A 16,691-nucleotide genomic window follows, 5' to 3' on the forward strand; every position below is an offset into this window, starting at 1 on the left:
AGAGTTATATAGAATATATATATATATATATATATATATACTTGCTTGGCTACCTCGTGGTGGTTGCAAAGTTGGTCATTTTTACCAAGCCTGTATACGTAGAGTTAGTATTTCAATGTATCAATTTATGAATGAAAATTGCAAATTTAAGAGATTTAATGAAGAAAACGTAGACTAGGAATGTTTAAAGAAAAGATTCAATTCTCATTTTAATATATTTTTCTATATAATATAGAAGTATGAATGAAACCTATCACTTAATCGTACTGTAGCTAAGAATTTATTAGCATGAAACAGATTTAGTTGAATTAACCATTTTGTTGTTGACTTTAGCTTGTTTCGAATGTGTTGTCAACTTGTGTTCTTAAGTTTATGGCAAAGAAACTACTAAATGTGTAAAACAAATTAATGGAATAAGTCCTGGAAGAACAAATTTGGCTAATAAACTAAGTCCTATGCTCTTTGCCAGTTACCCTAGGAACACATTTAAATAAAGGTAAATTGATGATGTAATGGAACCAAGTTTATTAAACCACTAAAATCAATGTTTTAAATGGTGATGCTGAAGCAAGCTAATCTCAGCTTGACCATGTTGAAAAGTAAATGTCCAACAAAGCTAAGGCATTGTACAATTTAAACAAATATATTGCTAAAGAAAAATTTCTGAAAATTGAATTCAATAGATTAGTTTGAGGAATTTGTAGTCATAAAGTCTTTAAAATCTGGATATTTACATAACTTGAAATAGATTGGTTCATAATCAGATTTTTTGAAATGACACTAGGATGCTATCTAGTTTAGGCATGAAAAGTGAACTTTAGAATGTATGTTATTTGCATTAATAGAAAGCTCTGTCAGTGCTCATTAGTGTGTATGTTTGTGAGGTAGAGATATTTAATGACTAAAAAATTAATCATTGAACTTCAGCAAGTAAACTTTCACTTTAACTGTATTCTCCACTTCTGAAAGGCTTCAACTTTGTAACTCATGGGTAAGTATTTTTTCCTAGTCTAGTTCCGTTACAACTATATATAAGGAAGTTTGTGTAAGGAATGAGAAAATTTAATTTTCATAACATTTTCATTTAATTTTCTTTGTCCTTTTTTTTTTTTTACCGTGTGTAGTATGAAAAGGATAATTTAAAATTTAAGAATTATTACAAAGTATCCAATGTTCCAAAAACTTTTTTAGTAGAAGGAATATATCAAGAAATAGAAATCATATGTAGGTAGTATAAATTTGATCTTCAGGTAGGAAAAAATCCAAATATTGATGTAAGTAGGTAGAATTTAATAAAAATTGTGATGTTACCTCTGCAGCTTTTTCGTTGCATCATTTTATTTTTATAGATTGAAATGACACAAAATCTTTGTACTGACTTACTTTTTTGGTTTTGTCAATTACAGAGATGCATTAAAGATTATATAAGTTTTATTATAAATATAATGCAGGTTCACTCGTTTGTAACTGTGTACATTTTTGTGAAAAATAATCTAAATTCCAAGAACAACTTTTCACAACATTCCAATTCACACATGTGAAGTAGTACTTTATATTCTGTCTGGGAATGTCTATTTAATAAAATCACATGTCAGTATTTTGATATGGTCAAATTGTTTCATTTCAATTAAATTAAATGAAACTTGGAAAAGAAAGGATCTCTCCTTCCAGTACACCAATTGGAAACAATTTCTCCTGTAATTTTAAAAAGGCATAACACTGCCATTGATTTAATGTGGTCTTTTATTTCAGAAAAAATATTTTTGAAGTATGCATCCATATGATATTTTTCATGAATAGTTTATTTATTGATATTAGACATGTAATAAAATTTTTTTCTGGAAAATAGTTGATACGTACAAGTATACAAGGGTTTAATTGTAATAGTGATATAAAAAGTATATAACCCAATGTTTTCATCCTTTTAGTCTACTTGTACAGTTACAGTACTACCTTTCAATGTTTGGTTTATATAATTTTTATTGAAGTCGAGACTTTACTAATTAAACCTTGAATACAGTGTACAGTTACATGTTGTATTACTTAAAGAAGCAGTTGCTGTTAAATCCATTTAGGCAAGAAAGTGGATGAAAATTGCACTATTGTAGTATTTGTTTATACCAAACTACACAAAATTTGATGTAATTTTGTGTGTTTCACTAGTAAAGAGTGAATTTTGAAAGACAGAGAACCTTTGGCTTGAAATTCAGTATCTTGAACTTTTACGATAAGAAGTAGGAACAGTATAGCCCAAGTGTAAGGAACTTAGTATGATCAGGAAGTTTTATTAATTTATAAGTATGCTTCAATGTTTATTTTGGTGATCCATTTAAAGTTTCATCTGTTAATGGTGACGATCTACATAGAATTCTGTTTGTTCGTGATGTTGACCCATCTAAAGTTGCATATTCTTAGTTACGATATACCAACAATAACATATACCCAGTGCTAATAATCACCCTGAAGTTGTCTGCTAAGTGATAATCCATTTAAAGTTGCACCTACTCAGTGATATCCACCTGATTTTGCATTTACTCATGATGATAAGCCATCTGAAGTTGCATTTCCTCATGATGAAAGCCCACCTGACTTTGCATTACTCATGGTGTTGATCCACCTGATATTGCATCTTTTTATGGTGAATATCCACCTAAATGTATATCTGTTCATGGTGAAGATCCACCTGAGCTTGTATTTACTTATGGTGAAGATCCACTTGAAATTGCACCTATTCAAGGTGAAGATCCACTTGAAATTGCACCTATTCAAGGTGAAGATCTACTTGAAACTGCACCTATTCAAGGTGAAGATCCACTTGAAACTGCACCTATTCAAGGTGAAGATCCACTTGAAACTGCACCTATTCAAGGTGAAGATCCACTTGAAACTGCACCTATTCAAGGTGAAGATCCACTTGAAACTGCACCTATTCAAGGTGAAGATCCACTTGAAACTGCACCTATTTAAGGTGAAGATCCACTTGAAACTGCACCTATTCAAGGTGAAGAGTCCACTGAAGTTTTATCTGTTAATGGTTATAATCCACCTTGAAGCTATATTTATTCAAGGTTAAGATTCACCAAAGTTCCTGTTATCATGAATTTGATCTATCAAAATTATCACATTACTAAATAAAAAATTCACCTAGTATGAACATATTTCATCACATTGATTATTCACCTTTGGTATCATGTATGCTATCCATGACTTAGATCTTAGTGAACTTTGACAAACACCAGCAATGGTGTATCATTAAGTTAATATTTTGATAGATGTTGTTCTCAAGTACTATTGGTAGAAAAATTGTACATGGATATTACATGTAAGTTATAGTGTGTAGTGGTTACCGTCTGTTGGATTCTTAGAAATTCAGTGGAAATGTTTCACTTTGTGTGTAGTGGAGTACTATGTGGTTATGTCCACTGTTACTTTATGCCATGGTCTACTCTTAGACCCGTTTGCAAGGCACAATATAAAACACTGAAAATGTTTCTGAAAAAGGTAAGACTGTTTTGTTTTGTGTAAATTTGTTTTTTTCCATGTTTTTTGTGATGATTCTATTTTGAGTGATGTTTGAATCTGGCTTCATTAAATAATGAGCACTGATCAGTGCAGGAAATCACTGACCAACAATCAACACGTGATCACTCATATCATCACAACACATTTTTGTGTTCTTGTCTATGCATCAGACACTTTCTCTTTTCAGAGATTCCAAACTCAAGTGAATGGCAAGAACCAAAATTTAAGCATGGACCAACAAGCAAAGAGCAAGGTTAAGGTGGCCAACAAAATGAGGTACCTTGAATTGGTGCTTTTAGCACCTGGTAGACTTGACTCTACTATTATATTTCTTTCTTGAATCCAACTGTTTTTCCCCTCTGCATCTCATTTTTGAGATAGGGTAAATTACTAATCTTGCTCCTTAGTGGCTGTTTTTTTTTTATTTTTATATATATATAAGACATTCGCTTAATTATGTTTGATAATTTTACAATAAATTGTTATGTACAATAAATACATATATATTGCAACTAAAATGTATAGTTATATTATTTGAATATGATATATTTAAAGTTTGGCAGTTACATTTAATAGTGAAGTAATTTTTTAATAACTTAATTTATTACTCCTTTTGATATATATAGTTCCTGGATGTTCTCTGAAATTAATATTTCTGGTGCTTTTAAAATGTTTATTTTTCAGGTATGATAACTCGTCTTCATTTTTAAGGCTACTATTTAGTTAGATCTTGACACTTAATGTTTCTGGACAGTTCTGCTATTAGAACTACTGTAAAGCATAAATATGAAAGGCCAACTATCCATTTCATGAACTAACTTTGTTTACTTGATTCTTAATACAAATTACAACTATTTTATTCAGAATAGTCATTAATATTCCACAGTCTTTTAATGTGCAAAAAAAACAACAAAATATTGCCTTGTTTTTTTTACAAAATTGTGCTTGGACATCTACATGGAAAAAGTTATTAACAGATAAAACACCATTTAAGTTGGTGCTTGAAATATCTTATTTGTTTTTAGATTTTTTTATAACAATCCCTTGTGTCCATTGTGGGTTTGACAAATCCCTTAATAATCACATAGTTCTTAGTCAAATTAAGGACCTGAAAAAACAGAATTCTGACTTTTTTGGTATATGAATCTCGAAGCAAGATTGTAAAAATATAAACATCTTGTGCAGGGTTTGACAAGTTGCGAAACAAGTTAAAAAAAGGTTAAATATAATTTTCTGTTGTCAGTTTGTTTAATAATAGTGTTAAATCACAATTCAGTTGAACAAAATCTTGAGGATTACTTTCATGGATCATCTATAAAATGTGGCTAAATTAAAAGTATGAAGATATCATGCATTATGTTGTCATAGAAAAAAATGATACTTAATAGGTCTACAGGCTAGCCATTTCATCCAAGTCCAGTTTAGACTAAATCCAAATTATACAGGTTGCAAAATATTTGTTCAACTAGTGATGTGTAGATTATTACCATCACAAGAAGGTCTGATGATTCTACCCTGTTGTACATACCTGATCAACTGTAAAAAATTTACTGTCCTAAATTATTTGAAGTATAGGGTGTCATTTTAAAGTACTAATTTTATCTTTTGATAGTATTTTAATTTTATGTAATGTTTTTTGAAATAAATACTAAATTTTTTATTGTAACTGATGTTTTGTATTCATAATAATTTATCTTAGGATTGTTATTTCTTTTAACAGTATCGTGTTAAGTGTAAAAGAATGCTGCAGCGTAGATCTAAAACATAATCAACAAATATTTATTCTGCTCATAGAAGAAGAAAAGGTCAGGACCGAAATACATTTTACTGTACTGTTTGTGAGCGGGAGTACCATGGTAGTTTCCTTCAACACAGGAGGACCAGCAAGGAACATAGGGTGTGTCTAATTTACTTCAAACGAGTGTATATCTAGCAAACCATTGTTCATACTTAATAAGCTAGTATTTTCTTTTTTGGGCACTTGTAATTGACGTTTAATTTTCTAATTTCAAAAATTGAAACAAATTAAGTTTTTGTGAGATAAAATCAAGAAATGAAATGGTATTTTATGGATTTTATTTTCTTGGATAAAGTTTTATGTTGTGTCTTACAAACTCGTGCCTGTAAATATCTTAAATGTAGTCGTAGGCTTTAAAAGTAAGTTTGAGAATGTGTATTTCGTGACTGTGGGTTTTTGTTATAGTTTAATGCTTTTTTATGAAGATAAGAAAATGTGAATAATGTATTGAATTTGTACATAGAAAAATCGTGACAGGAAATATCCAAAGTGTAGACTGTGCAGAAAATCATTTAACAGTCCGTTGGAGCTCAAGCAACATCATAAGACTACTAATCACAAGGTAACGTTGTGTTTTAAACTTCAGTTTTTATAGCATTACTACCATTAAATTGTGCCTTTTGGTGTGGTAACATTGAATTGTTTTTAATTGCTAATGCATGTTTAAAGTAAACATTCTTTCTTAATGAATTTTGTGTTTTTAAGTGATGTAATCCATTTATTAAGATATTAAGACTTGTTGGTTACAAGTACAAGATATACAGTTCAACTTTATCAATACTAATTTTCTTCAAAATACAATGAACTGAGAGATATAAAATGGAATTTAAGTACAACATTTTAGAAAAATAACTCACTTTTTTATTGTTTGGATAAAAATTCACATAAACTTTGGGTTTAGTACAAGCTGTAGTGAGTTATATAATCAGTGGCCTGATCTGCAGTGATACAATTTGTAAGTTTTAAATAAGTCCTTCCTTAAAAATCTTGTCAGATAAATTTCCAGATATTCTTACTTAAAAACCAAGCATGTACTAAACTCTTGTACATACATTAAAATAATCCTAATTACATAAACTCTGAGTAGGTAGGAGCTTGGAGCGTGGGCTGCTGTCTATATATTAAATGTGCAATCCTAATTATAATAACCAAAATTTATTACATTGTGTTTACTATGATTAAAAGTGTTATTTGTCAGATATTTGTCCTGTTTTATAATTGATCCAAGTTTTTAGTACCTTAACATTCTCAATAGAGCTAGAAGTACTGACACATGAGGCACTCAACTAATAACAAAGGTCCAGTATAAATAGACTGTTAATAACCGTATGCTGTATCCCATTTAACCATCTTATAATTCAATTAACTTGTCTTTTGTGTAACACATTATCAGAAGCTTTTTGAAAATCTTAGTACATAAAATTTACACACTTTTCGTCATCCAAGTAAACATACAAGAACCTTGGATGAAAAAAAGTAACATGACAAAAATAAGATAGCAAGTTAACGAGGCAAGATTTTCCCCTATTGTGAATACATGTTAATCTTCTTTTTATACCATCATATTTCATTAAATGATTTTAAACTTATTTTTACCTTTGACCTCCTTGAAAACCCTTGGGGAAGTCTTGTCTGGTCCTGATGTCTTATTTCTAATCTCTGAATCTTTCTACTTATCACCAAGGAAATAATATTTTTGTGGTTCAGCTCAATTGTAATAATTCCTGTAGAATGCTTATGGCCAGGATTATTGCTAAAAATGTTCCCTTGTAAAAAACAGAAAAAAAGAAAACCTCATCTTTAATAAAAACCTTGCTGTCAACATCTTTTAAGAACCCAGTCTCCCATTTTAACATAATGTTCACCATTAACATTAAAAATCCTTCGTTGTTTTCATATTATGAGCAAAGTGTTTTTCATAAGCCTCAAGATTTCGTAATTTCTTTTGTTGACCAGTTCCCAAAATTTTTTATAGCTCTATGAATCTTTTTAACTGATCTGTTAATTTATACTTATGGCATTTGTTTTTTAATTCCCTATTTATGTTTCTAGCATTAAAGCCAATTATGTTTGATCCTTTTCCTCTTTTTAGGAGAAAATGTGTTATTTACCAAAGAAGTTAATGTTAGATAATGATAAAGCAAACATTTTACAATTAAAGTAACACAGTTTTGTCTGGCAGAACCTTACCAAGCGGCCAGGGGAAAAGAATGCCACTAAATCAGATGATGACACGGATTATGTGACATTAGATGCAACTGGAATATTTGAAGATGAGAACAAAAAGGTTTGTAAAATCAATTGGTACTTAGATTGTAAAATTTTTAAAGGAAAAGATAGTCCTGGTGTATCTTTCTGTGACATCTCAAAGTTAAGTATGATTACTGTAAAAAAAAATGCCTTAATTTAATTTTATAGATTAAACTTTTTTGTTTCTTTCTGAATGGAGTGCTACGTGGTCGTCATACTCGTTAACCTAGTAGTATTTTGATTGGCCATCACAATGTTTAATATTAGGGTAGAGTAGAAAAAAAGAAAAAGAGGAGGTTTATTTGATGAAGATACACATTTCAAGTATCACATTTTGCAAATCTAAATAGATCCTTATACAACAAAATGTTTTTATAGAATGCCATCCAGTCTAATAGATATGATTTGTATATAATGATTTGCTAGAGCAAAGGCAAAGCAGGCATATTCTGCTTCTTAATGCATACTGATCCAGTTTCGTATCTTAAAATGTGCTAACCATTTCCAGATGTAACAAATTTCAAAAACTGTAAAGTAAGTTCTTCTAATCTTAGGTGTGAAACCAACATAATTCAACTTGATGTTGCCAAAACTTGTCAAAATGTTGTACATTTGCTGTTTTGTTAAACTTATATTAAAGTTTTTTCTTCATTACCCATTCAAGCCGTCTCCGAGCATTATTAGTCTCAAAGTGTGTTCCTCGTCATTGAATTCAAAAATAATTCAACATGCTAATGCAGCTTTCTTTCCTGAGTATTTTAGTGCTTTGGTTTTTGTACCTAATTGTTCATTACTCGCTAAAGTTGATTTATGAATGGAGTGTAAATATGCCTAAACCATTTACCTTATTTCTAGTAACAATTTACATATCGGTTGTTGTGTGATTGATTTTTTTTTTCACCTGTTTGATGGGTTTTTTTATTACATATGAACTACTGTGTTTTGTGTGTGTACCAAAGAGAGGATCTTGCAACCAGTCTTTGTGTTATAACAAAGTTAATTGTAATATTGTTCCAAGATAAATGTGCTTTTATGTCAAAGTTGAATATTTGGTATGCTATGAAAAAGGTGAAAACGTTTCTAAGAATGAAGATGTATGCAATATTTGTAACCAGTGAAACAAGATGTAGCACTGATGACTTAACTTATTTCTTAAACTTGAGTATTTTTAAGTGTTAAAATGAATAATATATAATTTTAAAGACATACTAAATCTTTGGCACCAACGAACACTTAAAAACTATGTACATTTAGCAACAGCAGCTAAAGATTAGTAATTTTGTGAGCTGTTTAGCTCAGTCAACAAGGTATATGATATGTATGCCAAGTTTTAGCTATTAAGCTTATTTGTTGGATAAGTGTACACAATTTATCGAAGAAAAACCTAACTACTAATGTTAAGCTTAAACCATGCATCTAGCAATAATGAAAACATATTAGTGTTTTGATATATACTTTGTGGGAATTTTTAGGACTTTTTTTTCTGTTTTGATCATGTATGTTTTCTTCTTATTCTAGGCACTATTATAAAAGATACATAGGTATATCACATTCTTCACGATGCCCTGGCTTTTGTAGAAAAGAAAAATTAAGAAAATCCATTTTTTGTTTCTAGTTTTGCCTTTTACTGAATATTTTTGCTTGTTGTTTAATTTGGAAGTATAGTTTGTTACAGAATTGAGAAAAATGGACAGTTGTATGTTTCACAAACAGAAATGGGCAATTGTCTTTCTTTTCCTCAATTCTGTCATTATGGAGTTTTGTCAAGTACCAACAGTTTCAAATATCAATCTCCATTTGTCATATGACATATTTTGTGCTGAACTGTAAATTATAACCTATTTTATTCAAAACTTGTGTACAAAAATGAGAAAATGCAGCTGTAATAGAATTGTGTATAATTTTAATTACATGCAAGTCATCAGATTTTGGAGGGGTTAACTAGTTTGGTTGGGACATTTGTCGTGATTATATTTATAGATGTGTAGACGTTGTTTGTTATTGCACAAGGTGTTCCATTTCTTTTATAGTATACTCAACTTTTAGGTGAAAATTTTCAAATATGTTAGACGTTATTTCATAATTATTATTAGAAATTTCAGTTACAGTAATGCTTTTATAATAGTAATTCTTCTGAAAAACTAGAGTATTAGTTATTCTACGTAATATAAGTTAAGTGTATCTTATCCATTTAGTTCTACAGATTCTACATGGTAGAGTGCAAAGGTATTGTGTGTGTGTGTGTGTGTGTGTGTGTAAGAAAATTGTATTGTTCTTTAAATTAACTACATGTTTTAGTCATGGGTTTGTTTTATGTTAAGAGAGTTTACAATTCCGTAGACAGACCCTTCAATGTAGTAATAATAATAAGACATGGCAGATTGATCTGACTTCCAGAACATTATACAAGCTGATAAACATAGTAAAATTTGGAGAAGTGCTAAATAGTGAATTTGACATTTGAAATTTTATTCTTCATACTTGGATAAATGATAAGTTAAAACATGTTTTCTAAGTGTGTGTGTGTATTTTAAAAGTGGTATTCTCATTGCTAGAATATAGTAATGAATATGATCATAATAAGGCATTTATTATTCCAGGAGGTAACCCAATGTAACCAGGATACTGACAGTGAGAGAGAAGAGAATGTTGATGAGGTAATAACTGTTGTGTGTGTGTGTGTGTGTGTGAGAGCACACTTTGTAGAAACTCACACAGTTAAATAATTCATTCGTCATTTTGCTTTATATTAGCTTTCTACTATAATCATTAAACATTTATGTAAGTTCATGTTTATAGAACAAATTATTGTGTAACAATTAATTTTGGAATCTACTCATTACAAACATTGTACATGTTATTAAGAGCTGTTAGTCACTTGTGTATAAATATGTAATGATATTAATGTGTTGCTGTATCTCTCAATATAGGTTATTTTAAACGTGAATTTCAGCATTTTTAAATTTTTTAGCTTGTGAAATGTCCAAAGTCTTGAGACACTTTTTTGGAAGGAAAAAACCATTAAAAATATTTCATTTTATCTTGATGTTAAAACCTATTTTGTTAATCACAAAACTCCATTTGATACATCCAGTCACATGTTGCTGATATGGACTTGGTAGTTTTGACTGACATGGTTACCACTGTAATCATGAAACTATAACTGAATGTACAAATTTTATCTTCATGAAATGTAGTGAACTTTTAATAAATATTACAAGTTTGTTGTACACAAAAACAGGTTTTTAATAAATTGTTTTTTCTGTGAACTTATGAAGTCTACCGAGTTAAAGGTGATTTTCGTGCTAAGATTGAAAACACTTCATTATAGTTTAGTATTTTTATTTGCATAACCTCTAGAACCTCTTTGTTTTCAGTAATCCTATATACTTTATTTTCTTTGCACTAACATTACATGTAGTGAAATTAGCTGTAGTAAAAAACTGATAAATCTAGAATAACTACAGTTTGTTACAGACAGTTACTTACCTTAAGAGGGTTAGGCCTCTTTTCGAAACTGCTTTTATCTAATTTTATTATATCATTGTTCTTTAAACCATGTCTAACTCCCCTGACAAGCAATAAATCATCTTGGGGAATAGCAGAATAAACAAACAGATCAGATTATTTTTCATTTAAGTTTTGGTACCTAAGCTAAAATAAGTTTAATTTTTACATATTAATTACTTTTGTTGAAAAATATATACAGGAAAAAACTAAGTTTAGAACTTACAACTTAGCTGTAGGCCAGTTTCCACTCAAATGCCTGCTTTTGTAGCCCTATTTTTGCTATTATGTTTATTATCCAAAAAATAATTTGTATAGCTTTAGAACAAACATATCAATTACTAGATTAGGTTGTGTGAAAACTACTTTAACTACTTGGTTTTCTAAGCTATTATTAAGTTTTAAAAAGTTCATTATATTTGAGATCAACATTTTTGGTCCAAACCCGTCAAGCTCTTGACTTTTATGGCTCAAAAAAATAAGACTGGCAATCAAATGGTTTATGTAGTATACAATTTGCTCTTTCTATTGAATATAAACACGTGGCTTATAGCAATGTCAGGGAGAATTATAGCCATTTCTTGAAGAACAGGGTGTAGGAGGGGGTGTACTAATGTAGGTTGAACAAATATAGTGATGTCTCAGTAAAGCTTGTCAGTGTATTAATTGAACAATCTGAAGCATTTACAAGGGAGGAGAGTCAATCGATGAGAAATCATAGTGCCACAAAATCGTGACTCACGGCGTTGAAGATTGAGAATTTATTTAAGTACCTGAGGATGACAAAACGTTGTACATTTGCTGTTATGTTAAACTTATATTGAAGTTTTTCTTCATTACCCATTCAAGCCGTCTCCAAGCATTATTAGTCTCAAAGTGGGTTTTTTGTCATCGAATTTAAGTATTTTCTTTTAAAGTTAATAAATTAAAACTTGGGTAATGTGAACATTTGAATTATAAACTACGTTTTAATGCCAGGGTTAATGGCCAGCATTGCTAATAAGTTCTTTAATGAAATTTGGAATGTAATTTTGTAAAAGGTCCCGACATGCAAATTTGACCCCCCTCCTCCGTATCCATAGGGTTCACACATTTGTTTTAATACTATTTTTTGACTGCAGTAATCATCACTTTCAGCTATAAATCATAAAGTACACACTGTAAAAAAAAACTGAAAGATTTATATATGACTTTTCAAAATGGCCTCACCATTACATCTGTTAAGCTGGGTATCATGACTTTTACTAACAATATTTTGTAAAAATCAATTTATATCTGATAAATATAATTATTATTTTTATAAGCGTAACTATTTATTATATAGTACTTGAAAATGATGAACTTAAGTCATCAAATTGTTTTATCATCAGTTACCGTACTCTAAAACTGAGCTTATCTGATATCTTGTCATGGAAGAAGATTTCTGTAGCTCTCACGTATCCTGAAGATTTGTTATGGGTTAGTTTTTAATATTTAACACTTAAGCAGTTCAACTTGCTTCAGAGATTTAAATAAGACCTTCGTGGAAAGATGGACGAAATCTTCTCAAGTATGTTTCTGTCAACAAGTATATTCGTGCATAGGTATTAAAAATTGCTTATAAGAAAAAGTACCGAGAATACAGAATGTACCGTACTTCTAGGAAGTGCTTATTCTCTGTGGATATTTTTCACATTTCGTCTTTATGGATACACGTGAGCATTGATTTAGAATGTTCTTAAAAAAGTTTTATTTGTATTATGAAAAATAAATAAAAGGATTAAAGAATGATAGGTCTTGTTATTTTGTAACTGAAATCAGTAATTAATACCTCATATTGATTAGTATTTGGCTATGAGTGAACAAGAAAATATTCATGGTACTATTTCTATTTAACTTGTATTTCAGCTTATATTTACAGTTATGGTCTACAAGCAGTTATTAGTTTCAGTTTTTACTTTTAAATTAGATATTGGACCAATAAATAATCTAGGAAGAAGCTAATATTGCTTGAAATTTGATACGTAGATAAAATGCAAGTTTTCCCAATTTTCAATTACAAAAAATTGGGCATTTTGTTTCATGTTGCTTTTGTAATACAATGAATAGAAATTTTGTTGAAAATTATATTCTTCGGTCTTCATATTACCTTTTCTTTTCTCTTCCAAAAAAGCTCAAAGATGAAGATGATGATGATGATGATAAGCCAGTAGGTGAGTGTTGTTATTATGAATGTGTTAGAAACAAGAAGTCATTCACTAAATTAAATTATGGTTTCTTGGTAGTCTTTTTATGTTAGAAACAAGAAGTCATTCACTAAATTAAGTTATGGGTTCTTGGTAGTCTTGTGTTTCATTAGCAAAAATAGAAAGATGAATTTCAAGTTTATGGTGCTTTTGTTAATTTCTGTCTATCTTCTATAAAGTACTTTTTTGGGGATGGAAGATGTACTTTCCATTCATTTGTAGTTCTAAGAAAAAAAAAGTATTATCGTCTCACCAAAGAAGGTTTTATTAGCTATAAACATAACAGACGACTGTGCTCATATAATTAATGTTTCAATATATTATTAACGATACTTCTGTTATTTGTACAAGTATACCGATTGGATGTACAAAGCAAAAAACAACTTGTATTTAATCTGGTACTAGCTATAAGTTTGAAGATTCTATGTTAGAAGATAAGGTAAAGCCATTGATATATCCCACCTCTAGTGCTAACAGCTGATTGACACCAGTTCGAATTTAGCAACACGGGCAGGAAAAAGGTTGGCATAATGCAGAAAAACAATGGATCAAAAAAAAAATAACATTTTGAAATCTGGGACATAATCTATCGTTATAGCCAATAGTGATAAGACAAAATTTGTTTGTTATTATAGCCCAAGTAGAAATAGCAAGAATTTAAAGGTAAACCATTGCTGTATTTTTATTTAAACAGATAAACAATCACAGATGCCAGTTTATGGAAATATTTTATAGTTGAATTATTATTACTTTTTAGACCATGAAACATGAACAGTGTTTTAGGAGTTTGCTGTCGAGTTTCGGAAAATGCCTTCTGTAATACATGTAATTTAAAATTGGCTTTTTTTTTCCTGTATATTACATTGCCACTAGACTTGCAATGATTGAACAGTGTTTGATTAACTAATGTTGGACTGGAAATTGTTAATTTTGATGACAAGAAAACATTATTTTGGATATTTCCATCATTGAAAGTACATGTTTTTGTGCTATTTAACTTAAGTTTTGTTTCTCATTCTTTGTTTTATTCTTCAGGACAAGTCTATGTTGTGAAAGTAGAAGGATTCTTCTGTAAGATTTGCCACAAGTTTTTTAAAGACTCTCACTCTGCTACTATCACCCACTGTAAAAGTGAAGAACATCGCAAAAACAATGCAGTAAGTATCAATAATATATTTCAATTTACTGTATTCGTATTCATGTTTGAATATAACTATTAACTTTGAGAAATTTGTCAGTCAAGAATAAAAGATTTATAAGTAACAGTCTAGGTGAATAATTGAGACCAAAATGGTTGTTCAAGAAGTTTTTACAGTTAGCATTAGGTTTTTATTAGAATAATAATCTTCATAATTAAGAGCAAATCCTCATTAACTGTGGCACTATTAGCTGTGTTTTTTGTGCACCAGTAATACCTAGTGTGGGGTGTGCATATACCAGTTTCGATTTTATTACTCATCAGGATCTCTACCAGCCTACCCTCACAGTGAAATTATTTTAGGCAGGATTAGGGTAAATTACCTTATGAGACCTTGGGCATGGTCAGACACATCAATTGAAAGGGATTGACCTCCTGAGTCCAAAACTGTATGATGAGTGAGCTACGAGCTAAAAGTTTATACTTGAAAAAAACTCTGAGCCATTCCATGAGCTGCTATACCGAGGCTAAAATGTTTGATTGATAGGTGGTTGGTGTTTCAGGAGTATTATAAGGAACCGTGCACATTACATGCTTAGTTGTGTTTATTGCACCTTTATTATAAATTAGTTTCTGGAAAAAAACAACAAATTGTGAATGTTAGTGATTCCGGAGTAAAAAAAAACTTTTTATTTTAGTATGATCCCCATGTATTTTAGATTACTCAGCTTTTCCGTGGTATGAACGGTGTAAATTAATAGCTTATTCCATTTTGAACTATTTTGTTTATTTGCACGTTCTTGAATGTATAGCAGTTTTTAATCATTAGATATTCGCTTAATACCTTGTTTAATACACTTTGTAATTACGTAGTTATTTGTTGAAAATAGTGAAGTTAAGTATTTAGTTACTGAAGGAAGAGTAACGTGTAGTGTTAGCTTTGTTCAACACACTCAAAATCTGTTACCAGGTTTTAGCATTGTGCTTACTTATAGTAAAACGTGTTTCTTCCACTACTGACAGTTTTATACACTTTATATAGTTGTAAAGTTATGGTAAATTATTAACTTTGAACAATTATTTAGTTACTGAAGGAAGGGTAACGTGTAGTGTTAGCTTTGTTCAACACTCAAAATCTGTTACCAGGTTTTAGCATTGTGCTTGCTTATAGTAAAACGTGTTTCTTCCACTACTGACAGTTTTATACACTTTATATAGTTGTAAAGTTATGGTAAATTATTAACTTTGAACAATTAATGGTTTCTTGATAATTGTCATTCCCCAAGCCCCAAAACTGTTGTGTTAAAACTAGATTATTGCGTTATGGACTTGTAAATAATTACTTTTGTTTGTTCTAACAGAAAATTCAAGAAATGATTAAAAAACGGAAAGCTTTAGAAGCTCAGAGAAAGGTTGTAGAAGAAGCTAGAGTGCAAGATGGAGAGGAAGCTAAAAAAACAGCTGATGATATCAGTAAAGAAGAAGAAACTCAAGAACAACAGATATCAACTACAGATGAACAGGGAGCCGATGTGGAAGATGAAAAGGTAGACAATAAACAGGAAACTGACATGGAAAGAAATGAAGAAGCTGAAAATGATCACGAAATGACAGAAGAACAAGGCACTGTTGCTGGGAGTGAGGAAGAAAAGAGTATTGATAAACCCAAGAAGGATAAAGAGGAGAGTGAGAAGGATGAACGTTTTTCAAAAGATGAGTTTCGGGAGAAAACTGAACAATGTAAAATAACAGTCTCCTTCAAAGATGAAAAGCAGGGTGAATGTGATGAAGAAAAGGAAAAATTAGTATCTTCAGAACTGGATGATATCCTGGGACCAGTGGACAATCTTCAATCATCCTCCCAAGAGAATGAAGATGACGAACTTGTATCTTCCCTGGTGTCAGAAAATCGAGAACAGGAGAACTCTGAGTTGTTTGCTTCACTTTCTTCACAGATAGTTAGCAAGGAATTAGAAACCAAACTGAACTTACAGGAGGTCGTGGAAGATGAGGGAGAAGAAGAAGATGGAGATGATGCTGACACAAGTAAAGAGATCAATTTACCATCAGCTGCTACCAGAAGTCAAGGAAAGGCACGAGGACGAGGTAGGGGCCGGGGAAGAGGAAAAAGGAATTCTTGAAGATATTTTAGTGTTTTTTTTGGTCATACATAATTGATTTTATTCACATCAAGTATTCGTATATATATATATATATATATATATATATAACAGACACGTCTTTATAGTAC

General features: G+C 30.4%; 1 protein-coding gene across 3 annotated transcripts in view; it reads left to right on the forward strand.

Moving 5' to 3' along the window:
• The window catches only part of LOC106469543 (protein starmaker-like), a 26,229-nt gene that overhangs the window by 8,727 nt on the left and 811 nt on the right, over positions 1 to 16,691 (forward strand). For 2 of the 3 annotated variants that reach the window (XM_013930041.2, XM_022398081.1), the window contains 8 exons: positions 3,710 to 3,798; positions 5,317 to 5,419; positions 5,784 to 5,882; positions 7,503 to 7,607; positions 10,171 to 10,227; positions 13,230 to 13,269; positions 14,338 to 14,459; positions 15,802 to 16,641. In XM_013930041.2, the coding sequence (XP_013785495.1) occupies positions 3,710 to 3,798; positions 5,317 to 5,419; positions 5,784 to 5,882; positions 7,503 to 7,607; positions 10,171 to 10,227; positions 13,230 to 13,269; positions 14,338 to 14,459; positions 15,802 to 16,581 (1,395 nt within the window). In that variant the 3' untranslated portion in view covers positions 16,582 to 16,641. The remainder of the gene's footprint in view (positions 1 to 3,709; positions 3,799 to 5,316; positions 5,420 to 5,783; positions 5,883 to 7,502; positions 7,608 to 10,170; positions 10,228 to 13,229; positions 13,270 to 14,337; positions 14,460 to 15,801; positions 16,642 to 16,691) is intronic. The other variant, XM_022398083.1, reaches the window with a different exon arrangement.

Source organism: Limulus polyphemus, unplaced genomic scaffold (assembly GCF_000517525.1).
Source record: "Limulus polyphemus unplaced genomic scaffold, Limulus_polyphemus-2.1.2 Scaffold3537, whole genome shotgun sequence".
Classification (NCBI taxonomy): Eukaryota; Metazoa; Arthropoda; class Merostomata; order Xiphosura; family Limulidae; genus Limulus; species Limulus polyphemus.